The sequence below is a fragment of the Macrobrachium nipponense genome, chromosome 12 (genome assembly GCF_015104395.2).
Source record: "Macrobrachium nipponense isolate FS-2020 chromosome 12, ASM1510439v2, whole genome shotgun sequence".
NCBI classification, from domain to species: Eukaryota; Metazoa; Arthropoda; class Malacostraca; order Decapoda; family Palaemonidae; genus Macrobrachium; species Macrobrachium nipponense.
This window is the reverse complement of record NC_087205.1, coordinates 91,588,655-91,614,160: the sequence shown is the minus strand read 5'-3', so window position 1 is coordinate 91,614,160 and position 25,506 is coordinate 91,588,655. Positions and strand designations below refer to the sequence as shown.

At 49.8% G+C, this 25,506-nt stretch overlaps 1 protein-coding gene across 1 annotated transcript in view; it reads left to right on the top strand.

Annotated features, from left to right (window-relative positions):
* The first annotated feature begins 214 nt into the window (after positions 1–214).
* Positions 215–25,506, top strand: part of LOC135224655 (uncharacterized) — an 84,352-nt gene continuing 59,060 nt past the window's right edge. Inside the window, exon 1 of the mRNA XM_064263874.1 lies at positions 215–655. Within this exon, the coding sequence (XP_064119944.1) occupies positions 404–655 (252 nt within the window). The 5' untranslated portion in view covers positions 215–403. The remainder of the gene's footprint in view (positions 656–25,506) is intronic.

The window sequence follows — 25,506 nt, the reverse complement described above, 5'->3', positions numbered from 1 at the left end:
TTCAGAAAATCAAAAGTTAACCTCGAGATTTATTTCATGCTTTGGCACGAAATTTGATTTAAACTATATACGTGAGACTGTTTAAATATATAAGCACAATTTTGTTACAGAAAATGGGGAATTGGAGGATCTTTTGTACTACTTGTACTTCGAGGATACGCTTTGCAACGGCTCCTCTATTTTTCTTCCCTATGGATTATTGTCTAGTGTCGCTGGTGGGATAATTTTTTTACTTTTTTTTCATAGCTTCCGTATGAGGTTTTTTCTAATATCTATTAATTTTTATATCACAACTTCTCAAACCAACTATATCAGCTAGTAATTCTACCGTCAAAGGGAATCCAGGAAACCTAACCGAGGAATCAAGAAGAAGAAGCCGTCAATCCACCGATGTTGTTTACAAATGATGGAGGCTCCAAAGTTTAAATGCCGAAGGGACCAGAGGCCGCTGAATATCGGCGTGGAAATCGACAATGGCGTGACCACGTCTTCGTGTTACGTGATGTTGGAAAATTTACTGAAGTACGTGTTGTATCAACGCTACCAGATCCCCATGGCTTACGAAATGCTGCTGAAAACTGCGGCCAAATTGGAGGGCGGCTGTGGGGACCAGACCTTGCCTGAAGGTCCCGTTGGGGAAGGCGAAGCCAAAGAGGTATTAGGTACTAGTTTATTTATTTTCATGCTAATAGGTATAAACATCTTGTAGTTATATGTGGTAGTAATTATATGCATGAAATAGGGTAAAACACCGCATGGCATGTAGTAGCTGGCCAACGTCTACCAATGCATGCCACCCTCCGAAAAAGTACATTAATAACGCGTCCTGACACCGGAGATGGGCATCAGTCGCGACTTGTTGTTGGTGAGAAACGGAGCTAAAGACCTCTACTCTCCTTTCGAAGTAGGGTAAAAAACCTCATAGGACAGGGATGGACTATGTACAATCAACGTGTACAACCCCAAAAAAGTACATTATAACGCGTCCTAACATCGGAGATATGCATCAGTCGCGACTTGTTAGTGAGAAACGGAGCTAAAGACCTCTACTCTCCTTTCGAAGTAAATATTTTCTCCAAAGTTAGAAATTAAGGCCAAATTTTAAGATTTAAACAGAGGGAAGTGAAATGGTGGTACAAGGCAGTCCAAATCTCACCAAAACACGTTCAACATTTTTACTTACAACTCGAAATATTTAGAAGATTGACACCATCTCGATGTTTACGGAGTCGCTTGTGTCAATAAACCGGCTTGTTTGTTAGTAAACAACTGTTTTGGTAGAAGATGACGAAGCGTGCACTTGGATAATTTTTTTAAATAAATAGTAAAACATCAATATCTTACATATTTATGATGATTAATTTGAAAATATTAGTTATTGAAAAAGTAACTCGATTCTGACTCAAATTTAAGTAATTATTTTTTGGAATTAGAATGTTCGTTTAAATCCAGTATTATGACGGCACGACATCTTAGCTTTCGCACCTATTGTAAATAATTGCTTTACTCAACTTTCTTGCAGAACAGTTTACCAGTTATTCATGCAGATTATCAGCTATTCATGTAACTGTTATAATCGTAATGCGCATATATATCTTTATTATTTACTTTTGGGATATATGAAGATGTTTTACTGCCGGATTATCGCCATAGTGTGACGCAATCGATTTCGGTCCCTGGGCCTCTGTTTTCGCACCATAAGAAATTATGGGGCTGAATTTGCAATGACCAGAAAGTCATTAAAAGAGGAAAGTTAGCATTGAGGGGCATATGTTTTGATTGAGAAAAATACAAATTTATTCAATAGCTAGCTTGTAAAAAATACTTTGTTAAAAAAAACTTGATTGACAACTAAACAGCATACCTACTATGGGTTTCAGCGACAGTGCAAGCACGTATTTGGGCAATAACTATTTCTGTAACGAACACTCATATCAGAATGAAATTTTGCTATAGTGCATTACACCCAGTGCCGTAATTTATAAGGGTATCGTGAATCACTCATTGTAAAAAATAACGGCACTTGTCCTTGTACCAAGAAACAAAAACTCCATTATCCAGAAATGGATGCGAACACGCGTAAAAAGCTCCACATACCCTCTCCCCCCCCCTCCCACCCCGCCACCCCTTTCCTTCTTCGTTCCTTCGCCTTCCTTTCTCTCTCTCTCTCTCTCCATCTCTCTCTCTCTCTCTCTCTCTCTCTCTCTGTTGCTATTCGGTATGTGTTGACCCTCCAAACTGGGTATAAGACTGTATACACAAAACATTGAAATTGGTGAAATTAGGCTATGTATTGGAAGTATATATACATAAATATTAAAGTAATTTTATCATTATTGCATTACTATGACAACTAGAATTCATATGAATCGGCATATGAGTGAAGCCTCCACTAATGTGGCAACGATGATTTTGCCATTCTTAGCATGCAAACATTAAAGTTTGTTCATGAAACTTACCTTTGTTCCGACACGGCATACAAACCTTCGGTCCTTTTACAATAGGAAGGTACTAGCGGCAGCTGGATAGGTCGTAAGCTTTCGAACAAGGGGTTCGGTAGTTAACTGCTTGTCCGACAGGCGCGCGCGCGCGCGCGCGTGGGAGGTAAACAAATCACTTTTGCTTTCGGCCTCACAGCGAGTGGACGTGTGTCGACGCTCTCTGCCCGCTTCTCGTCGTTTGCTTTCATTGAGTATTTGGTTGTGTTTGTGTATGAATCATAATTGTAAGTACAATCATTTCCTCTTTTTTCATCATTTGTGAATTATTGATCAATCATGGAATCTCCACGCCTCGCTACCCCCCGGAGATTGTGCCCGGGTACCGAAGGGCGTAAATGCGGAAAGTTCCGCTCCTTCCCTGAAATTGATCCACATATTTTGTGCGCTCGGTGTCGGGGGCGCGAGTGCACCCGAGCCGAGCCCTGTGAAGTGTGTTGTAATTGGTCGGAGGCGCAGTGGGGCTTGTACGAAGGTAGGAAGAAGCGAAGGCCTGCAAAGGAGTCGTCGGAAAGCTCTCCCGCGACTCCTTTGGTTACGGACACTTCGTCTTCTTTCCTGCCGACCGCGCTCAGTCTCCCACGTTTGGCGCCTTCCCCTTCGGGGGGGGTTTCTAGGTCCTTCTCCTCACCCGACCTGTTGAGTGTGGAGGAGGGTGCTAGATACCCCGATGTCGAGTTGTACTCTGGGTCCTCTATCCGTTCGTCTTCGCGCGAGCGGGTAGAGGATCCTGCTAATCACCCGACCTTTGCTTCCTCAGGTGCGGTTTGCCGCGAAGGACGACCTCGGACAGGTGTGGGGCATCGTTGGGTCTGCAGGGCGTGCCGAGTGTCCAGGGCTGCTCTACATCTCGCTGGCTCGGTGGGCGGTTCCCCCCCACGCATGCTACGGTAACGACCACCACCACGACCCTTTCAACACCTGGCTATGCTTCACCTCCTCACCTGGTGTACACCCCGCACGCGGTCTCTGTCCACCCAACTACATCGGTTGCAGGGGCCAGTCGCCGTACCACGGGGGAGTGTGATGCCGCCGCCTGGGTTTGCCGTGCTGCCGCGACCGGACTTCGTGTGCCCGAAGAGCTCGCCCCTGGACCTCCCACCTGTACCTAGGATGTCTGTGCCGCTGGTCCGTCCACCTGGACCGCCTGTACAGCCTGCCGTACCTGCCGTACCTTCCCCCAGCCGCTGTTCACGGAGGACGTGACGTTGCCGACCACTGCTGCCGTTCCTGTACCTGCTTCCTGCCGTCTCCACTGCTGTTCCTGTGATGCCTGCACCTGCTGACGTTGTTCCTGTTCGTGACGCCGCCGCTGTCCCTGATGCCGATCTGTTTTGGACAGGTGCGTCCGGGCCCTGTTGCTTCGGCAAGCAGCACCCCGGCTCCGCCCTGGATGACAGATCTGACATCGGTCCTGAGGAGGTTGACGAAGAAGAAGAAGAAGAGGAGGAAGGTGTCGTCGTCGTCTTCATCGTCGTCTTCATCGTCTTCTTCGTCGTCGTCGTCGTCTGCCGCCTCTTCCCCTTCTTCTTCTAAGGCTCCCCCGCCTAAGAAGAAGAAGGTCGCCTCCCCCCCCCTAAGAAGTCTCCTTCGGGAGCTTCTAAGGGCCCGTCTCGCTCCGGTGAGACGGGGGGTTCTTCCGCTGGTCACTGCTCCTTCGGGGGCAGGACCCGTCTCTTCTTCCGCAAGGAAGAAGACTACGGGGACCAGAGGAGTGCCGGCTAACACCGGCACTTCCTCACCTGCTGTTAGTGGTTCGACCACGGCAGCAGGGTCCGTCTCGGCCTCTCGTTCGCGAGAGGTACCGAGTGTACAGTCGCCTACCAGCGACCGTGCAGCTAGGAACCAGACCTCTGAGCCAGCTCAGCGTCAGGTTCACGGCACAGAGCGAAGACTGGTGACAGTCGTTCAACGCGATTCTCACCCAAACCAAGAACCACTCTCGCTCTCTGCGGCGAGCAGCTGCTACCCGGGCGGACGTGACGGTCCGACCGGCCACGGGCTGAGGCTGGAAGAGGTGTTCCCCCCCCGTTCGCCGGCGCCAGCCACGGCTGGTGCCAGCGACGTGACGCGCCGTGAGGCACACACCCGGTCTCAACCGTGACAGTGGAGCTCGCCGGTCGCCTGACCGTCACTCTCACAGAGAGCGATCGGGTACGGCGACCAGCACCAGCTCCTCTGACACACGAGACCGGGGCCGCTGTTCTCGGTCCAGCCGTTCTCCACAGCGAGACGGCTCGACTAGGCCTGCAGCTCGATCGCCACCGCGGGTTGACGATCGCCTGCATCTTCCAAGCCCGCTGGTTCTGCCAGCGAGCGATGGAGGAGCGTTAGGTCTGCCTCTCCCATACCTTCAACCTCCTCGGGGTGTTACACCGGGAGGGGCGAGGTATTAAGGAGTGATCGTGAGGGGTGCGCCCCTCAGGATCCCACACGACGTCCTACGTACTAGGCCACGGTTCTCGGACCGGCCCAGGTCGTATGCACAAGTGGCTGGAGGAGACCGAGAGGGGTCTGTCGCTGTTTCCCCCCCTCTGAGGGGTGGGGGGAGGGTCTCGGGAGATGCTCCTGTTCGAGGGACTGGATGGTCCTACTCCGCAGGACGCAGTAACTCCTGAGATCCAGAGGAACTTTGCCGAGGTAATTGCGCTGATTCGTCAGCACAACGACCTCGCGGAAGGATCGCCGCTCCCACCATCCGAGCCCACGTCCCGGCTCGAGTCGTTCTGGGGCCCGAAGAGGGAACCCAGACCGACGGTGGGTTTGCCGCGTTCCGAGCTTGCCGACTCAGTGCTGGACCAGGTAGAATCTCTTGTCTCCGGGCAAGATGGTTCCTCTCAAGTCTAGCAGGTCGAGCAAGCTGCTTCCACCTTCCTCTGCTGGCGACAGCGGCGTTTTTTACGTGCCATCTGAGGACCCGATGCCGCCCACCAAACAGGTGAACCCGGAGTTAGCCAGGCTGACTCCGGGTGTGTCTCTGCAGCACTCCTGTCCGAGAACCTATGGTTCTCGCAGCAAGAGGCACTCGGCCTGGAATCGACTGCCATGGCAGCTTTCCAGGCCGTCTCCTGGTAGATCTGTGGTCCCTCACAGTATCTAAGGTCGCAGCCAACTCCGGGGGAATTTCTCCCGAAGATGACTCGGCCTTTAGGAGACTTTGCCAGTCTGGGGGAAAGAGCCATCTCCTTCCTTCCCACCAGACGGTGAACCTGTGGGCCAACCTGGTTCTCCGACGTAGGGACGCTGTCCTTACTCGGGTTTCCAGGGCGGCTGGGCGTGAAGCGGCATTGGGACTACGCAACGGACCTTTACGGAGTTCCACGTCTCTCTTCCCAGGAGAGATGGTGGACGCTGCGGTGGGACAGACGGCGCACTGACGACAGTGACCGTCTGGGTCCACCAGGCAGTCTCGAAGGCTTCTGGGCAGCCTCGGACTGCGGCCAAGCCAAAGAGCTCGGCTAGCGCTTCCTCGGTGGCTAAGGCGTTAGTCCGCGTCGAAGCCCCGGGGAAAGACTCTGTCTTCTTCGACTTCTACAAAGGGGAGCCGTAACCAGCCCTCCTTCTCTCCCGAGGAGGCTGGGGAAGAAGTCGAAGAAAGGGGGGAAACGCTAGGGACGGCGTTCCCCCTCACCTGCTGCCGGAAGTGGGGGGGTGCCTGGCCAGCCATTGGGCAACTTGGCAGCGCTACGGCGCCGAGACCTGGATTGTAGATGTCCTTCGGGAGGGATATCTATTACCCTTCGAATCTCGGCCACCCCTCACCTCCAACCCGGTCCAACAGCAGGTCGTACGTTCCAGGTCATCGAAGGACGTAGCATTGAGACAGGAGATCAAGACCATGCTGAGCAAGAGAGCTGTAGAAATCGTCACGGATCAGTCACCGGGCTTTTACAGTCGACTCTTCCTGGTGGAAAAGTCTACGGGAGGCTGGCGCCCGGTGATAGATCTCTCTCCTCTGAACCGGTTTGTTCGCCAGACCCGGTTCACGATGGAGACGGCACGTTCCGTGCTCGACTCATCAGGGAGAACGATTTCATGCTTTCAGTGGACTTGAAGGATGCGTATTTCCAAATACCCATTCATCAGTCCTCCAGAAGTACCTCCGCTTCATCCTCGACGGGACGGTGTACCAGTTCAGGGCACTTTGCTTCGGTCTCTCAACCGCCCCACAGGTGTTCACAAGCGAGTGTTCACTCTGGTGTCTGCTTGGGCCCATTTCGCACGGGATACGTCTGATGAGGTATCTCGACGATTGGTTAGTCCTGGTCGAGCTCCCGCTCGCAGTTGCTACAGGACAGGGATCGACTGCTCGAGTTCTGTCGCGATCTGGGGATCGTTGTGAACCTTCGAAAAGTCCGATCTCGAGCCCAAAGCAGAGGTGAAGTACCTGGGTATGCTGATCGACACGGTAGCAGGGCGAGTCTTCCCCGCAGACTCGCGGATCAGCAGATTCAGGGAGGCAGCCACCCAGTTACCTGTCTCGCAGGAACAGGTAGCTCAGCGATGGCAAGTCGTGATCGGACACCTGTCGTCACTCGAGAAGTTAGTCCCTCACGGGCGTCTTCACCTGCGGTCTCTCCAGTGGAGACTAAAGGAGAGTTGGTCACAGGCGACGGATCCCCCAAGCTTTCCAGTGTCACTGACATCGGAGGTGAGGCAGGACCTAGCCTGGTGGCTGGACGACAGGAACCTCTTAAGAGGAGTGCCCTCTGCGCACTCCCCCCCCCGGACATGCAGCTGTTCTCAGACGCATCGACCGAGGGATGGGGGCGCACACCTGGAGAGTTGCTGACTTCAGAGTGTGGGACAAGAACGACAAGCACCTTCACATCAATGTACTGGAACTCAAGGCAGCGTTCCTCGCTCTCCAAGAGTTCCAGGACCGCTTGATGGGACACTCAGTGGTGTTTGATGTGCGACAACACCACGGTAGTGGCCTACATCAACAAACAGGGGGGCCTAGTGTCTCTCCCGTTGTACCAGTTGACTCGGCAGGTGCACGAGTGGGCCGAGGCACACTCAATAGAGCTGTCGGCACGCTACATTCAGGGAAGAGGAATGTAGTAGCAGACACGCTCAGCCGTCGGGATCAGGTGATAGGGAACCGAGTGGTCTCTACACCAGGACGTGGCGGAAAGGCTCTTCGACCTGTGGGGGCGACCAGTTCGTGGATCTGTTCGCCACCCGTGCACAACAGAAAGCTTCAGGTTTTCTTCTCAGCCGTGCCGGACCCATGGGCAGCTGCAGAGGACGCTCTTCAACACCCGTGGGACAACCTCTTCGTCTATGCCTTTCCCCCGTTCAGCCTGATTTGCAAGGTGATCAGTTGAGCACTGGTCACCCCGCCCGAATCTCAGGATGATCCTGGTGGCTCCCAAATGGCCACAGGTCCATTTGGTATCCGGACCTGCTGGCTCTTCTCGCAGGAGAACCGAGAGAGATTCCCCCTTGGCACAACCTTCTCGCCCAGCCACACGTCGAGCGGTACCACCGAGCAGTCCAGTCCCTACGACTTCACGGCTGGTTGTTATCCACCATCTCTTGCGAACGAGAGGCTTTTCTCGTAGCGCAGCAACAGAGATGGCTGGAAACGTCCGTCAGTCCTCTGCAGCTGTGTACCAGGGGAAGTGGGCCGTCTTCTGTGGTTGGTGTTGTAGACGGGTCTATCTCCTCCTCAGAGCCACTCTTCAGCAGGTAGCGGATTTCCTCGTTTTTCTTCGCCGAGAGAAGCTCCTCTCAGTCCCCCACAGTCAAAGGATACAGAGCCGCCCTGGCTCTCGTCCTGAAACTGAGGGGATTGGACATCTCGAACTCGTTCGAGATCTCCTTGCTTATGAGGAGCTTCGAAAGGTTCTTGCCCACCCAGGGAACTCAGGCCCCCTGCGTGGGATGTGACTCTCGTCCTTAGGAGTTTGACTCGAACGCCGTTCGAGCCACTCCGAGAGTCGTCAGACAGGGATCTGACCCTCAAGACCCTCTTCTTGCTGGCCCTGGCATCGGCGAAGAGAGTAGGGGAACTTCATGGTCTTTCCTATGATGTACGACACTCCAGGGGATGGATCTGTGACGCTCGATTTCGTCCCGAACTTCGTTGCGAAGACTCAGAAACCGTCGGTCCCTGACGACAGGTTCGAGTCCTTCACGATTCCTCCCTAATGGACTTCACCGATAATGATGCGGATGAGATGCTGCTTTGTCCTGTGAGGGCGCTACGGCGCTATCTGAAGAAAACTCGACACCTCAGCCTGAGTGTCGACGCCTCTTCGTTAGCACCGGGGTAACCAAGAAAGAAGTTACCAAGAACACTCTTTCATTCTGGCTGCTGAGGTCATCAGGAGGGCGTATGAGGCTGATGGTAGTGACGACATCCGTAGTCCCGTCCGAGAGCTCACGAAGTCAGAAGTATTGGCCCCGTCGTTGGCGTTTCGTTAGAACTTCTCCGTGGCGCAGGTCCTGAAGGCAGGGGTCTGGTCTAACCAGACTATTACCTTTACGTCCTTCTACCTTCGGGATATTGCCCACAGGTCCTTGGATACCTTTTCCTTGGGACCCGTGGTGGCTGCTCAACAAGTTGTGTAGCTAACCCAGACCCTCGCAGGCTGAAACAGCATCGAGTCCTGGTGTGACTGTGTGGATGGATGTGTGAGTGATTGAGTGACTGGCTCCCTCTTCCCATCTTTTCCTCCTCCTCAACCTGTGGGCAGAGGGCCCACGGTCGTCACTACGCTGGATGAGGACGAGATGCAGGTGAGCTATATGACAAGAGCCAAATCCTATCCCTTTCACTAGGGATAGGAGCAGAATATCCACCACTTCCTCCTACAAGGGGGGGGAAGTGGATGCCTACAAGAGTCAAACCCATGACTTTATATTTGCTCCTGTACAGGAACAAGTTCTTACATTGCTGGTACGAAGAGATTAACGCTTTGCTCTCTTAGTACTCGTCCAGAGGTCTGACCATTGATCCTGCGGTGCACACTCCCATCAATCGGACAGAGCTTGGATCCCTCCCCTCGCTCTTATACGACCAGGGAGACTTCCAAGGTTGGGCGAACACCATCTGTTCACAAAAGACTCAGATTCCTCCCACCAAGAAGTGAGTCTTCCTATTGTAAAAGGACCGAAGGTTTGTATGCCGTGTCGGAACAAATGACAATTTGTCCAAAATTGCATATTGCAATACACCCCCTGAACACCTGAACTAGCCCTGGTCACTTACCAGCCCGAACCATCATTTATTAAAAATTTACCAAATCTTTGGTTAAAATAAACGATCAGTGTTGCCAATCTCCTGGCAAACACCCTCGTTACCCAGGTTACCAGCCCACCGCTAGTAGCCCCTGCCTCCACGGGCCCGGTCACGCCCTGCCCTCTCCAACGTCAATCACTTGTCGTTCCGCGGTGGAAGTACAGATGTATCCACAGCGAACTCCTTTTTTTGTCTTGCCCGTGCCTTCATTTGCACCTTTGATTTGATTGAATTTGGTGACGAATTACGCATCCCTTTGGATTACGGTTGGATTGCTCTTAATACCTTGTCATTAGACATTGATTCTGCAAAGGAAGAAACAACACAGGCTACGACAACGACTACTGCATCCTCGGCCACGACATCACAGAAAACGACGAGCGGAAGTTCAACAACGTATCGTCTTTCCCTTTGCCAACAATGCAAGAAAAGGTGATGAGTACCCTATGACACGATAGTCATTCCTTATGCGTAAATTGTAGGCCTGTTCAATATAATGTAAAGACCAGATGAATTTGGAATGTCAGGAGTGGTCTTTGGACCAGATGTTAGGGTATCTCAAGCATAGGAAAGGTCTCGTATTAAGAAGTAACTGTAGGCAGGAAGAGACTAACGTAGATCAAGATAAAGACTTAGAGACAGTGCTCTTTAAGAGACTTGAGAGTACGCTGACATCGAGTTACCGATTTTATGTCAAGATTATGTGAGGATAGATCGAGCAATAGGGATACTGAAATTACTAATCGTTCTTTTCCAGCTCCCCTGCCTGTTCCAGAATCAGCCCTAACCGGTGCTGGGGGTTATGGGATCCGCAAGCCCACAGGGCAGGATCCGCCGTCCCCCCTGGCGCGGAGCAGGCAGTGTTTGGCAGCAGATTCCCCTTCCTCGATGACATCTCTGTTACCGATTTTATGTCAAGATTATGTGAGGATAGATCGAGCAATAGGGATACTGAAATTACTAATCGTTCTTTTCCAGCTCCCCTGCCTGTTCCAGAATCAGCCCTAACCGGTGCTGGGGGTTATGGGGATCCGCAAGCCCACAGGGCAGGATCCGCCGTCCCCTGGCGCGGAGCAGGCAGTGTTGGCAGCAGATTCCCCTTCCCTCGATGTGTAAGTTCTCAGGATGATAAAAACTTAGGTCAGATATAGACGAGTAGGGATAATAGGCTACATAGTGTTTAGTTTAGGAAGAGAAGTTGCAGGCTTCTTCGGGTCGGGTTTCTATTAAAAAGATAGTAGTTTTTAGAGGCACAGTGTCCTTAGAGCATCTTTAGGCTTTTTCCTGCTTCGAGTTCCTTGCATCAGAAGCTTTTAGGCCAGGGTTGGTCTTTCAGATATGCTCCTTCGTCTTTGTAAGGTTACTTTCCTCTACGTATACGATACGATAATTGTTAATATCAACTATTCTCCGTTCAATGCATATTGACTTACGATATTCAGTATGAAGAGAAATCGAATAAAATTAACTACGGTTAGCCTAGTGTTCACGATGATATATCGTATGCATATTCAGTAGCCTAGCCTAACCCAAAGTATTCGCTGTACAACATATCGGTAGTTATTTTTATATTGGCTAACGCTGTAGGCTTAAGGCATTCTTGACTTCGGATAATTCAATACAGGTGTAATTGAAAACGAACGAGAATCCGATCTGAGGATAATTAATAGGAATGTAATCGAACAGAATGAAGATCGGATTCTGTCCGACTAAAGCATTATAATTGTATTATGTGTATCATCATATTGGCGTAGTATAAACACTAAACTCGGCAGTCATTCACGCTGGAATCAGCGGATGACGAATACGGGTTTGCGTCGCCGTATCCATCTCATTCTCTCCTGATTGACTAAAATGACTAACGTAACAACACTCACTTATGCCAAGTTTGTACAAACGTCTTAAAGGAGACGTGTCTTCAACTATGTTGACATTTAATATAGTCAATGAGGTATCTATCTTGGGGCATATAATCAGATGTCAGATATAAGGAATTTGTATGTATGACGTCTTCATACGTTTAACAGACTATTGCCGTCAGTATTTACATTGAGCTTATGTCAATTACAGTTACAAATTATTACCAGTCGTATTATCAAATTACAATGACAACTGAAATTATTAGGCCTAATAAAGTTAATTTAATTACCTTTAAATATTATTTTATTACTTTTCAATTAAATTACAATTACACTAGCTTGTCGTCAAACAGCACTATTGTAAGGTGTGGTTTAGACAGACAAGGATGCCGGCTAGTCTATTTTTTTTTTTTTCTCCTTGGCTTCAGATTCAACCATATCACTTGGTCTCGGCTAATGTTTTTGTCCTTAGTTAGCATATTAATGAATATCTGATACTTGACTTATGTAACGAAGTCATACTGTTCGTCTTACATGTAATTTAAGACCAAATTTGACTGATACGTCTCATTGGAAGCTAGTTTTTTCATCGGGTTAGATGGCGTTAAATTTAGGTTTGTTCATGCCACTTACCTGACAGATATATATATAGCTGTATTTTCTGACGTCCGACAGAAATTTTCAAAACTCGCGGCACACGCAGTGGGCGGCCAGGTGGTAGTACCCATTCCCGCCGCTGGGAGGCGGATATCAGGAACCATTCCCATTTTCATATTCATATTTTTTCTGTCGCCGGTCGGTAAACATCTGTTTACAGACCTCTGCTCAGGATTTTTTTTGGAATTTGACTCGTTTCTAAGTATCTGATTGATTTTGTTGGTATTGAATTGGATTGTTGGATTGGCATGCGCGATAGTGGACCGTTTTTTGATTTTGGATTGACTTTTCTCTAATAGATATGTCTGGATCAAGTGTGTGAGTTTCAGAGTGTGTGTGACTGCTGATTGTAAGGTGAGGCCTAACCGAAAGCATCGATGAGAACCCCCACACAAGTATGTATGAGTTTGTAGGGGGTGGGGCTTCATTGTTTAATTGATCATCGGTGCAAGGAATGTGAGAGATTGACTGATGATGAATGGAGAGCATATGAGTCCTATCGCCTTAAACTTGGAGCGCGATAGGATCAGGAGGTCTTCCTCAAGAAGTTCTTCCAAAGGTAAGACTAACGTTTCTCCTGCACTAACACCTGTATGTTTACAACCCCTAAACCTGTGTTGCCTTCGGGCTCTGATTCTGTGTCGGGAGGAGCGGATGCTCTCTCTATGATTTTGGAGTCCCTTCGCACTCTGGAGACCAAAGTAAAAGCCTTGGAAACTGGCTCGGTGCAAGTGTGTGATCGTGCCCCCAGTGTTTGTGGAGGGGGTCGTCAGATCGGCCCCATAATGCCTCTAGGCCTAGACCTCTATCAGACTCCCAAGAACCCAGGGAGGAGGTATGTCGAAAGCCGCAAGAGGGTTACTGGGGGCTTCCCACCGATCTGGCGTCCCTTCGGCAGGCCTTGTAGCAAAGACCAGGCTGCCAAAGACCGTGCACGAGCACTGCGTCTTGAAGGACTGCTTTTCGTCCTCCGAAGCGTCCTCCCCGCGCAAGGGGTGGAGCGCTCGGAGAGACTCTCGTCCGTTAAAGAGGACGTTTCTGGCGGAGGACGCTTCACGTCCTCTTTCGCCTGTTTCGTCAGAAGACGCTTACCATGTCTTTCCGCCTCAGAAGAGAGGTAGGATCTCCTCAGATGAGGACGCTAGGTTGCGCGCACAGGCGCGTACACCTGAGAAACAAGGTAGCTGTTCCTTTGAGAAGGAAGGAGCGTCCCCTCGCCCCTCGTCTTCTCACAGGACCAGTCCTGCTTCCTCGACTCATTCTTCTCCAACGAAGAACATTCTTTTGTCCCTTCAGGACCAGCTATCCTCGCTTATGGCTCAGAGGACTCGCCCAGCAGCAGTCGAGCCTAAGCGGAGGAAGGACCTTAGACTGCCTGTCAAGAGGACTAAGCAGTCTCCTTTGCCGTCGCCTCCTGATGTCTCGTTCGCGCCGATCGCTGCTCCTTCAGCGATTCGCAGATCTCGTTCGTCGTATAGAAGGACGTTACGACAGGACGCTTTTGAAGACGTTTTGTGCGAGGACGCTCGGCAGGACGTTCGGCAAGATGCTTGTCAGGACGCTCGCCAGGACTTTCGTCAGGACGCTCGGCAGGACGTTCGTCAGGACGCTTGGCAGGACGCTAGGCAGGACGTTCGTCAGGACGCTCGCCAGGACGCTACACAGGACGCTCGGCAGGAACGGCTCTCCAGGACGCTAGACAGGACGCTTGGCAAGAGCTCGCAAGGAAGTTTCAGGCTTCCTTTCAAGACGCTTTCGGGGATTCAGAACAAGAATTCTTACCCCCAGACACTTTGTTACGCGCTCAGGCAACGTATGCCAGCAAAAAGAAGTAAAGACTTCTCGAGCAGGTGAGACTGCCGCGGAGGCGCGGAAGACGCTCGTCCGCCTCAGACGCTGTGTCATTAGCGAGCAGTAAGCGTCAAAAAGAAGATAGCCGTGAGAAGGCTGCTTCTTGCAAGGATAGGGGTCCTTTGATCTTGCTAAGACCCCCCAATAGGACGCCTTCGCCTGACAGACATTCTCCTCTTCCGCTGAGAGAAGAAGGGAATGGATAGTTCAGCTGAATCGGGTGAAGAGGAGCCTGCTACAGCCCCTTCTACCTCGGATTACAAAGTCCTAGTCAGACTGTTACGTTCTGCTTTTGAGGACAAATTTCAGCCCGCAGCTCCCAAGTCTCCTCCTTCACAGTTTTCTTCATCGAAAACGGGGAAAATCCCGGAGTTCGTAGAGATGAAGACTTCTCTATCGACGAAACGGGCTTTCAAGAAGCTCCAAGACTGGGATGTTAAGAAGGAGAGACCAAGGCAAGACAAACTTTCGCCTTGCCTCCTACTAAACTTAGTGGGAAAGGAGGCATTTGGTATAAGACCAAGGACGAAGTGGGAGTTCGTATCCCTTCGTCGGCGCAAGATTTCTCCAGCCTCGTAGACTTACAGAGGAGGTCACTTTTACCCTCTGCCAAGGTAACTTGGACCGCGTCGGAGACAGACCATCATCTGAAAGGTCTGCTTAGGACGCTGGAAGTCTTCAACTTCCTCGATTGGTGTTTGGGAGTTCTGGATTTTCAAGCAAGAAGCCCAGAATCCCTTAGTCTGGGGGAGCTGTCCAGCGTGTTAGCATGTTATGGACAAAGCCGTCAGGGGATGGTTCGGAGAGCTGGTATCGCACTTTGGGACAGCTTTCTTGAAAAAAAGAGAGCTTTGCTGCTCAACTTCACAGCTCGGTCAGTAACGCCAGCTCAGAAAGCGGACTTGTTGTTCTCGTCTCTTTCGAACCATCTCTTCCCCAGACTTTGGTAAAGGACCTGACGAACAGCCTACAAGAGAAGGCTACTCAGATCTTTTGGCCCATCTACGAGACGGTCGGCCGGACCTTCCACTTCGTCGGCTGCAGTTCGCCCGCCGAAGAAAGTAAAGCCCTTTCGTGGGGCTCCCCCCTCGAGAGCAGCTCCTCGAGGGAGAGGGTTTTCACGAGGAAGAGCTCCTTTTAAACCAAAACCTTCTAAGTGAAAAGCATGTCCTTCAGACACCAGTCGGAGCCAGACTGAAGTATTTTGCGGGAGCGTGGAGAGAGAGAGACACGGACTCTTGGTCCCTCAAGATCGTGGAGCAGGGGTACAAAATCCCCTTTTTAGATCTTCCTCCTCTTTCTACGACTCCCAGAGACCTTTCTCCATCCTACCAAGGAGAAAAGAAGAAAGTCTTGTTCGATCTCCTTCACCAGATGATCGACAAAAGAGCGGTGGAACAAGTCGCGGACCTGGGTCTCCGGGTTTCTACAACAGAATCTTCCTAGTACCAAAGCAGTCGTCAGGTGGTTGGCGTCCAGTTCTAGATGTAAGCAGGCTCAATCTCTTCGTGGAAAAGAACAAATTCACGATGGAGACGCCTCATTCTGTTCTGGGAGCGTTGAGAACCGGGCGACTGGATGGTATCTTTGGACTTGCAGGACGCGTACTTCCACATCCCGATCCACCCTCTGTCAAGAAAATATCTAAGGTTTTGTCTTGAACAACAAAGTTTGGCAGTTCAGAGCGATGTGCTTCGGACTGACCACGGCTCCGATGGTGTTCACAGTGGTGATGAAGAACGTAGCGAGGTGGCTACACTCTTCGGGAATAAGGGTTTCCCTATACCTCTACGACTGGCTGATCAGAGCGTCGTCGAGAGAGAAGTGTCTGAAGGACTTGCAGTTCACTTTAGCCTTAGCGAAGTCCCTGGGACTTCTGGTCAACCTCGAAAAGTCGCATCTGACCCCCCAACACAGTCCATCGTGTATCTGGGGATTCAGATGGATTCAGTGGCTTTTCGAGCGTTTCCGTCCCACAGGAACGTCAGCGGCTAGGCTTAGAAAAAATCTCAGCCTTTCTAAGGAAAGAGACTTGCTCGGCGAGGGAATGGATGAGTCTGCTGGGGACCATTTCCTCGCTGGAAAGGTTTTGTTTCCTTGGGAAGACTGCACATCAGGCCTCTCCAATTCTTCTTGGCAGAAGAGTGGAAGGCAAAAGACGATCTCGATGCAGTATTGAGGATTTCGATTCAGGTCAAGAACCACCTAAGATGGTGGTTGACCCTCAGAAGCTGCAAGAGGGTGTGTCCCTAAGTCTTTTGAGCCCCGACCTAGTTGTTCTCAGACGCTTCCATCACAGGATGGGGAGCAACACTAGGGGGGGGGAAGGAAGTGTCAGGCTCCTGGAGAGGGGAACAGGTTAGCCTGGCATATAAATGTAAAAGAACTGGCAGCAGTGTTTTCTGTCCCTGCAGTTCTTCGAGAAGAGTTTGGAGAAAAACAAGGTTGTTCAGATAAACTCGGACAATACCACAGCACTCGCTTATTTAAAAAACCAGGGAGGTACACACTCCAGAGCGTTGTACTCCCTAGCGAGAGAGATTCTGCTGTGGCAAAAAGGAAAGAGGTAACGATCCTGACGAGGTTCATTGCAGGTGTGCAAAACGTCAGGGCAGACCTCCTCAGTCGTCGGGACCAAGTCCTTCCGACGGAAATGGACCTTGCACAAGGACGTTTGTCGAGACCTGTGGACGCTGTGGGGACGTCCACTGGTCGACTTATTCGCAACGTCAAGGAACAAGAGACTTCCTCTTTACTGCTCCCCAGTCCTGGATCCAGAGGCAATCGCAGTGGACGCGATGCTTTGGAATTGGACGGGCCTGGACCTGTATGCCTTCCCACCATTCAAGATTCTGGGGGAAGTCATGAGGAAGTTTGCGGCCTCGGAAGGGACAAGGCTAACCCTGATCGCTCCGATGTGGCCAGCAAGGGAATGGTTCACAGAGGTCATGTCGTTCCTAGTAGACTTTCCAAGGACCATTGCCCTGGAGGAAAGATCTACTCAAACAGCCTCACTTCGAAAGGTTTCACAAAAACCTCTCCGCTCTGGAGTCTGACTGCGTTCAGACTATCGAAAAGTTGGCCAGAGCGAGAGGCTTTTCGAAGGCAGCTGCAAGAGCAATCGCACATGCGAGACGTGCTTCCACAAGAGCTGTCTACCAGTCGAAGTGGGCTTCCTTCAGGGCATGGTGTAAAAAGGAGGGAGTTTCCTCTTCCTCGACCTCTGTGAACCAGATAGCTGATTTTCTGCTATTTCTCAGAAATGTGCAGAAATTAGCGGTCCCTCCCTACCATCAAGGGATACAAAAGTATGTTGTCAGCGTTTTTAGGCACAGAGGCCTAGACCTGTCTGACAACAAGGATCTTCATGACCTTTTGAAGTCTTTCGAGACCTTGAAGGTTCCTCAACCGAGACCTCCATCATGGAATCTTGACGTAGTTCTGAAATTCCTGATGTCGGACTATTTTTCGAACCGCTGCAAGAAACAGCGTCTCTTCGGAATCTGACAAGGAAGGCTCTTTTCCTAACTTCTCTTGCGACGGCTAAGAGAGTTAGTGAAAATTCAAGCTTTTAACAAGTTAATGGGCTTCAAAGGGGACAATGCTGTCTGCTCGTTGAACCCATCTTTCTTGGCAAAGAATGAAAATCCTTCGAACCCTTGGCCGAAGACTTTTGAGATCAAAGGGATGTCAAGTCTGGTGGGCCAAGAACCAGAGAGAGTCCTTTGCCCAGTAAGGGCTCTCAAGTTCTACGTGCATAGAACTAAAGAGGTTAGAGGTCCCTCAGGTAACCTCTGGTGCTCTGTGAAGAGGCCAGAGTTACCTTTATCAAAGAATGCAGTTGCTTTCTTTTTAAGGGACACATTCGGGAGGCTCATTCATCTTTTCAGAAGACTGATTTGAGCCTCTTCCGAGGTAAAAGCGCACGAAGTACGAGCCGTCGCTACCTCTCTGGCCTTCCAAAAGAACATGTCAATCAAGGACATCCTCGATTGTACCTTTTGGAGGAGCAACTCCGTCTTCGCCTCACATTACCTAAGGGATGTGAGAACGATCTATGACGATTGCAATGCACTGGGGCCATACGTTTCTGCGGACACAGTATTGGGGTCCGGAAAAGTAGCTCTTTCCCTATTCCTTATTAGTTAGGTTAAGTTAGGTTGTGTAGGTTGTTGGTGAGTCTTATGTGAAGATCTCCCATCCGTTAGCTAGTGTTAAGGGGTTTGTGTATAGTTGGTCAGGTGGTGGTCAGTTGCTTCGTTGCCTCATTTGTATGGCCTCGATGATCTTGTCACGCTGAGGTCTCGCACCCGTTGACAGATCATCCAGAGCGCACCAGCACTACAGGTCTCCACCTGGCTGGCAACTCTGTTATTAAGCAAAAGCAGCCTTACGTGACAGTAATCACATAGTCTACTTTGCAAACAGGTAAGGAACCAAGATGTATATCATCTACTTAATTTTAGTTTCCCAAAAAATCCTATTCTGTCTGTTCCCACCATCCGAAGGTGTGATTCAGCTATATATATATCTGTCAGGTAAGTGGCATGAACAAAATGTTATTGTTATTATACAATTAAGTTTGTTCATACTTACCTGGCAGATATATATAATTATAGTGCCCGCCCTCCTCCCCTCAGGAGACAGAGGCATTAATAAAATATGAATAGAAAATGGGAATGGTTCCTGATATCCGCCTCCCAGCGGCGGGAATGGGTACTACCACCTGGCCGCCCACTGCGTGTGCCGCGAGTTTTGAAAATTTCTGTCGGACGTCAGAAAATACAGCTATATATATATCTGCCAGGTAAGTATGAACAAACTTAATTGTATAATAACAATAACATATTCCGTTCGTTTTTCACTCGTTTTCATAGGTATTACGAACCTTACACTTTATATACGTTTTATTCCTTTGAATCCTGTCTGTTGAAAACACCAACAGTAATGAGCTCTTTCGATGCTATTAGTTTCTTTTACCACGGCTGCGTTGGAATTCATACCAATAAGCTCGGGACTTCTGTCCAGGTTGCTGATAAACGTAATTTTGCCTTATTAGCTTCAGCTGCATTTATAACATGAATACAGTAATTACCGTCCCACGCGGATGAATACAATAACGGATGTTGCTATCGGATTCGATTACTGTCACACGCTGATCAATACAATAAAGTGATGTTGTTATAGGAGTCGATCGCATTAGCAACAAGTTCTCGTTCGGTTGTTCATAGCTGTACGGAGTTATACGAGTATTATCGTTAAGATAATACCCTTTTAACTTGCTGCAATTTGCGGAGGTGGAGATATTAGACGATCGTAATTTCTCTCTCTCTCCTCTCTCTCTCTCTCTCTTTTCCCTGATTTTTATATTCTCTCTTTATCCTAGACGATTGGTGTTTCTCTCTCTCTCTCTCTCTCTCTCTCTCTCTCTCAACTTTTTTCTGATTTCATATTCTCTCCATATTCTTCTTCATCCTATTTTCCACGCTCTCCTAACACTGGACTCATTGTGCAACAGAGGTTTTTCTTCCTTTCACACCTTTTTCAAACTTCTCAATTTCCCTTCAGCGCTGACTGACCTCACAGGTCCCAATACTCGGCCTTTGGCCTAAATTCTATTTTTAAACCCAACAATCTTGCTGTCTGAGTTAGTATTAGAGTAGGGAGCGAATATTCGGAATATGTATAAGTATTCATGATATGTATATCACAAGAGGATTTTAAGTATTAGGAAAGATAGGAAAGAACATGGCTGGGTTCTACCTGAGGGTATTCTTCCAAGTGCCAACCAGGTAGAGTACAGACAGGCAGGTACAACACTACAAGAGGAGGGACAATCACTACGGATCGAAACGGGGGGACACCGTTGTCTCCTCCGTACATGAGAGGCCTAAGGCCACATGGGAGGTCTTCAGTTTCCCTCCATACATGAGAGGCCGAGAGCCACATGGGAGGTCTTCAGCCCTTCCCTCATACATGAGAGGCCGAGAGCCAACATGGGAGGTCTTCAGATTCCCTCCATAACATGAGAGGGGCCGAGAGCCACATGGGAGGTCTTCAGTTTTTCTCTACTACTCAGGTGAGGCACATAGCCAGCTGAGAGGAAACAGGTTTGTATCCCTTCCGCACTCAATGAGTTTTGACCTTAGGGTAGAGGTGCAGGGAGTTTTTCCCTCCACATATGGCAGGCCTAGAAGGGCCACACATGCGGAGATTAGCTTGGACGAGTGACAAATGAACTTGAGACTGACTCGCGTACTCAATTATATTGACTGACAACTAGTACAGTGGAGGGCCGGGCAGATTTGATTCCCCACCTCCAAATTAATGTTGTTAATCGGGCTAGTTCAGGTGTTCAGGGGGTGTATTGCAATATGAAGTTTTTATTGTAAAACTAATATTGTAATACCTACCTGAACACCTGAATGATTCCCACCCTCCTCCTACCCCTCTCATACAGAGTTATTGAGTTATGATTGACGTTGAGAGGCAGGTGTGACCGGCCCGTGAGGCAGGGCTACTAGCGGTGGGCTGGTAACTAGGTAACGAGGGTGTTTGCCAGGAGATTGGCAACACTGATCGTTTATTTTAACCAAAGATTTGGTAAATTTTTAATAAATGATGGTTCGGGCTGGTAAGTGACCAGGGCTAGTTCAGGTGTTCAGGTAGGTATTACAATATTAGTTTTACAATAAAAACTTCATTTTTCCTAACTATACAAACCTGAGGTCCTTTTACACATAGTCCCACCTCATGCCACCCCTCACTCTTGGCAGTTTTTTGCGTGCCAAAAGGGGGGGCCAAAACGTGATTTGTTTACCTCCCAGTCGCGCGCGCCGCGCTCCTGTCGGACAAGCAGTTAACTACCGAACCCCTTGTTCGAAAGCTTACGACCTATCCACTGCCGCTAGTACCTTCCTATTGTTAGGAGGACCTCAGGTTTGTATAGTTAGGAAAAATGCAATTTTGGACAAATTGTCATGTCAGATATATATATAGTGTATTCTCTGAAGTCCGACAAAATTTCTAAAATATTACGACACAACGTAGTGGAGTAGGGTGGTGGTTAGTACCATTCCCGCCGCTGGGAGGCGGGTATCAGGAACCATTCCCATTTTTCTATCAGATTTCTTCTGTCGCCGGTGTTGTAAACATCTGTTTACAGCACCTCCGCCTCAGGATTTTGGAAAACTTTCTTTGCTTGAGTATCCTCTTGCTTTGGTTTTTTGTTATTGGATCGATAGCTTGGCATACGTGACTTTGGATTGTTTTTGAATTTGGCTTGGTTTTTTTCCCTTAAATATGTCAGGTTCTAGTTCGGCTAGTGCCAGTGTGTGTATGAAAGATGAATGCAAGGTGAGGCTACCAAAAGCCTTGGTTGATCCTCACACAGTGTGTAAAGTTGTGAGGGGGCAAGTGTGTAGGTATGATTTTTGCTGCACGAGTGTGAAAGTTTTGAGTGATGCACAATGGAAGACGTATGAATCCTATGTTAATAAATTAGAGCGTGATAGGATCATGGAGGTCTTCCTCCAGGAGTAAATCGGGTAGCAGACAGGGTATTAATGTAACCCCTTCTAACCCTTCTTTAGATTTTGTGGACTCCTAACCCTGTAGTGTTGCCTTCGGGCCCTCAAGTGGTGTCTGCGGAGGGTAATGCCCTTTCGCTTATTTTAGAAAAATTCTTTGAAAAACTCTGGAATCTAAGGTTTTTGCCCTTGAAAACAGGCAAAGTGGCTAAGTGTAGTGATGTGCCCTAGTGAAGTGGAGGGGGCGGTCAGATCGGCCCTATAGCGCCTCTAGGCTGGGACCTCTGCCGGACTCCCAGGACTCAGGGAGAGGGCATGTCCGAAGGCCGAAGGAGGGTTACGGGGATCCCCCCACCGATCTGAAACATCCCTTCTTCAGCAGTACCTGTTGACGCTTCCCAGGCTGCTAAGGAGCGTGCTCTAGCACAGTTATCCTCAAAGGATTGTTTTCTCTCGTCTTCCGACGCGTCCTCCCGCGCAAGGGTGGGAATCTCGTTCGGATTTGCGACCTTTGAAGAGGACGTTTCAAGATCAGGACGCTACACGTCATGCTTCATCTGATTGGCATTCTTCTCCGGAAAGCGTGTCCTTTCCGCCCCAGAAGAAGGCTAGGTCGTCTTCTGATGATGACGCCTTAGAGCGCCCCAGTCGCTCTAGAGCCAAGGCTGTTCCTGGGAGAAGGAAGAAGGTGTCCCTTCGCCCCTCACCTTCTCACAGGCATAGCTCTTCTCCTCGTAAAGAACCTTCGCAGACGGAGATAATCCTTGCTATGCAGCGACAACTGGATGCTTTACTTAAGCAGAAGGAAACTGTTTCTGGTCGTAAGAAGGACGACAGACTTCCGATCAAGAGATCAAGACAGTCTTCTCCGCCTGCTCGTCTTTCGTCCCCGTTTCCTGGTATTTCATCTTCTAGGCTTCGTGCTCCCCAGCATTCGTCTAGAGGTGGAGGTAAACGTCAGGAGAGAGAGAGGTTTCTTCATTCTGCCCTCTCTTCTCGACGTGAGGACGCTCGGCGTTCCGACATCGACGTTTCTGATGAAGATGTTTTGGTTTCTGACGGACGGAATTTGGTATGTCCTGCTCTGCTTCGTCATGCTTGTGTTGACGCTCATCGGGACGCTCGTCAAGTGTCAATTCCTGTCTCTTCGCGGGACGATCGTAGAGACGCTTCGAGGGACGCTAGGAGAGACGCTCCGCTCATCGCTGATTTGGACGCTGATTTGGACGCTTCGTTGGACGCTCGGAGGGACGCTAGGTTAGACGCTCCGATGGACGCTAATAGACATCGTCGTAAGAGCTTCTTGGACGTGATTACGGAAGTTTGCTCTCGATCGGACGTTGTTCCCGAGTCTTTAGCTGACGCTACACGTCTTCCTTCTACTTCGCGTTCTACTCAAGTTGTGATTGCTGATCCAGTGTCAGCTAACGATTCTGTTTAGGGTACGTTACCCTTTTCTTCTCGTCATCGGTCTGATAGGAGACTTGGAGTGAAAGGTCTTCTGCCTCTTTCTTCGGAGTTTAACTCGGGTAAGGAAGAAGGGGAATTGAGCTGTTCTTCGGAGGAGGTTGACGAAGAACAACCCTCGACGTCGTCTTCTTCAGACTATCAAGTTTTGGCTCGGCTGCTCCGTGATTCTTTTGGAGATACCTTCCTTCCTTCTGCTCCTCCTTCTCCTCCATCGCAGTTTTCGCCGTCGAAAGCTAAGAAGACACCAGGGTTTGTAAAGATGAAGACGTCTTTGTCTACCAAGAGGGCTTCCGGAAAGTTAACGCCTGGATGGGAGACTAGGAAAAGCTAAAGGAAGCACCACTTTTGCCCACCCTGCCTCCGTCTAGACTTAGCGGTAAAGGCAGGGATGTGGTATGAAAACCGGTGAGGAGTTAGGTTTGAAGGTTCCGACGTCAGCACAGGGAGATTTCGCCAGCGTTGTAGATGCCTCAAGAAGAGCTCTGTTAGCCTCAGCGAAGGTGTCGTGGACTACTTCAGAAATGGATCATCTGTTGAAGGGTCTGTTTAGGTCCTTAGAAGTCTTTAACTTCTTAGACTGTGTCTCGGAGTGTTAGACAACCGGTCTCGTAAGCCAGATTCGATCAGCTTGGGGGAGCTGTCCAGTGTATTGTCCATGCATAGACAAGGCCGTCAGGGATGGCTCAGAGGAGTTAGCATCTCATTTTTCAGCAGGCGTGTTGAAGAAGAGATCGCTGTATTGCAATTTTGCGGCTAAGTCTGTCTCTCCCGCACAGAAGACAGAACTTTTGTATGCGCCGTTCTCGAGTCATCTCTTCCCCCAGGCTTTGGTGAAGGATTTGGCAGTAAGTCTTCAGGAGAAAGCCACTCAAGACCTTTTGACACAGTCGTCGAGACGTCCTGCTGTCCCTTCCACGTCTTCAGGAGTCCAGTCTTTTAAGAAGCAGAAGCCCTTTCGTGGAGGATCTTCAGCTAGAGATCTTTACCCCGAGGAAGGGGTCTTCCTAGAGGTAGAACCCCGGCTAAGTCCAGGGGCAAGAAGTGAGAATGCGTTCCTTCAGTCACCGGTAGGAGCCAGGCTTCAGTTGTTTGGAGGAGCCTGGAGAGAAAGAGAGGCAGACACCTGGTCTCTCAATATCATAGAGAAGGGGTACAAGATTCCGTTTGTAAAAAAAAAAGCCTCCCCCTCTGAACTTCCACTCCCAGGGACTTGTCCCCGTCGTATCCTCAAGAAAAACAAAGGATTCTTTTCGATCTGCTCGAGCAGATGCTCGAGAAACGAGCAGTGGAACAGGTCTTAGACCTGGCTACACCAGGATTTTACAACAGATTGTTTCTTGTTTCCGAAACACTCGGGAGGGTGGCGGCCAGTCTTGGACGTAAGTCGTCTGAACCTCTTTATAGAAAAGCAAAAGTTCAAGATGGAGAGGGGGGACACCTCAGTCAGTTCTGGGGGCCTTAAGACCGGGGGATTGGATGGTATCACCTCGATCTTCAGGACGCATACTTTCACGTCCCGATACACCCCCAGTCTATGAAGTACCTTCGGTTCGTCCTGAAAGGAAAGGTGTTTCAGTTCAGGGCTCTTTGTTTCGGTCTGAGTACGGCCCCATTTGTGTTCACCATCTTAATGAAGAATGTGGCGAGGTAGCTCCATCTTTCCAACATCAGGGATCTCGCTCTACCTGGACGACTGGCTCATACGAGCTTCTCGCAGACCCGGTGCCTGGAGGACCTGAAAACGACTCTGTCTTTAGCTGCGTCCCTGGGACTTCTGGTGAACTTCGAAAAAGTCACATCTGACCCCAACACAGTCCATCCTGTATCTGGGGATTCAGATGGATTCAGTGGCTTTTCGGGCTTTTCCGTCCCAGGAACGTCAGCAACAAGGCATAGAGATAGTGTCAGCCTTTCTAGGGAAGGATTCATGCTCGGTGAGGGAATGGATGAGTCTGCTGGGGACCATTTCCTCGCTGGAGAAGTTTGTTTCCCTGGGGAGGCTACACCTCCGACCTCTTCAGTTCTTCCTGTCGGACAATTGGACAGAGAAGGACAACTTCGATATGATCTTAACCATCTCAGAAGAGGTGAAGAGCCATCTAAGATGGTGGCTCGATCCGTTAAAGCTCTCAGAGGGCATATCCCTCAAGCTTCGGAACCCCGACCTAGTGTTGTTCTCCGACGCGTCATCCACGGGGTTGGGGAGCAACACTAGGGGGGGAAGGAAGTGTCAGGCACCTGGAGAGGGGAACAGGTAGCCTGGCATATCAACTTCAAGGAGTCTGGCAGCGGTTTCAGTTAGCGCTCCAGTTCTTTCAGGACAAAGTCTCCTGTTGAGTAGTTCAAGTCAACTCGGACAATACCACAGCCCTGGCATACTTGAAGAAACACGG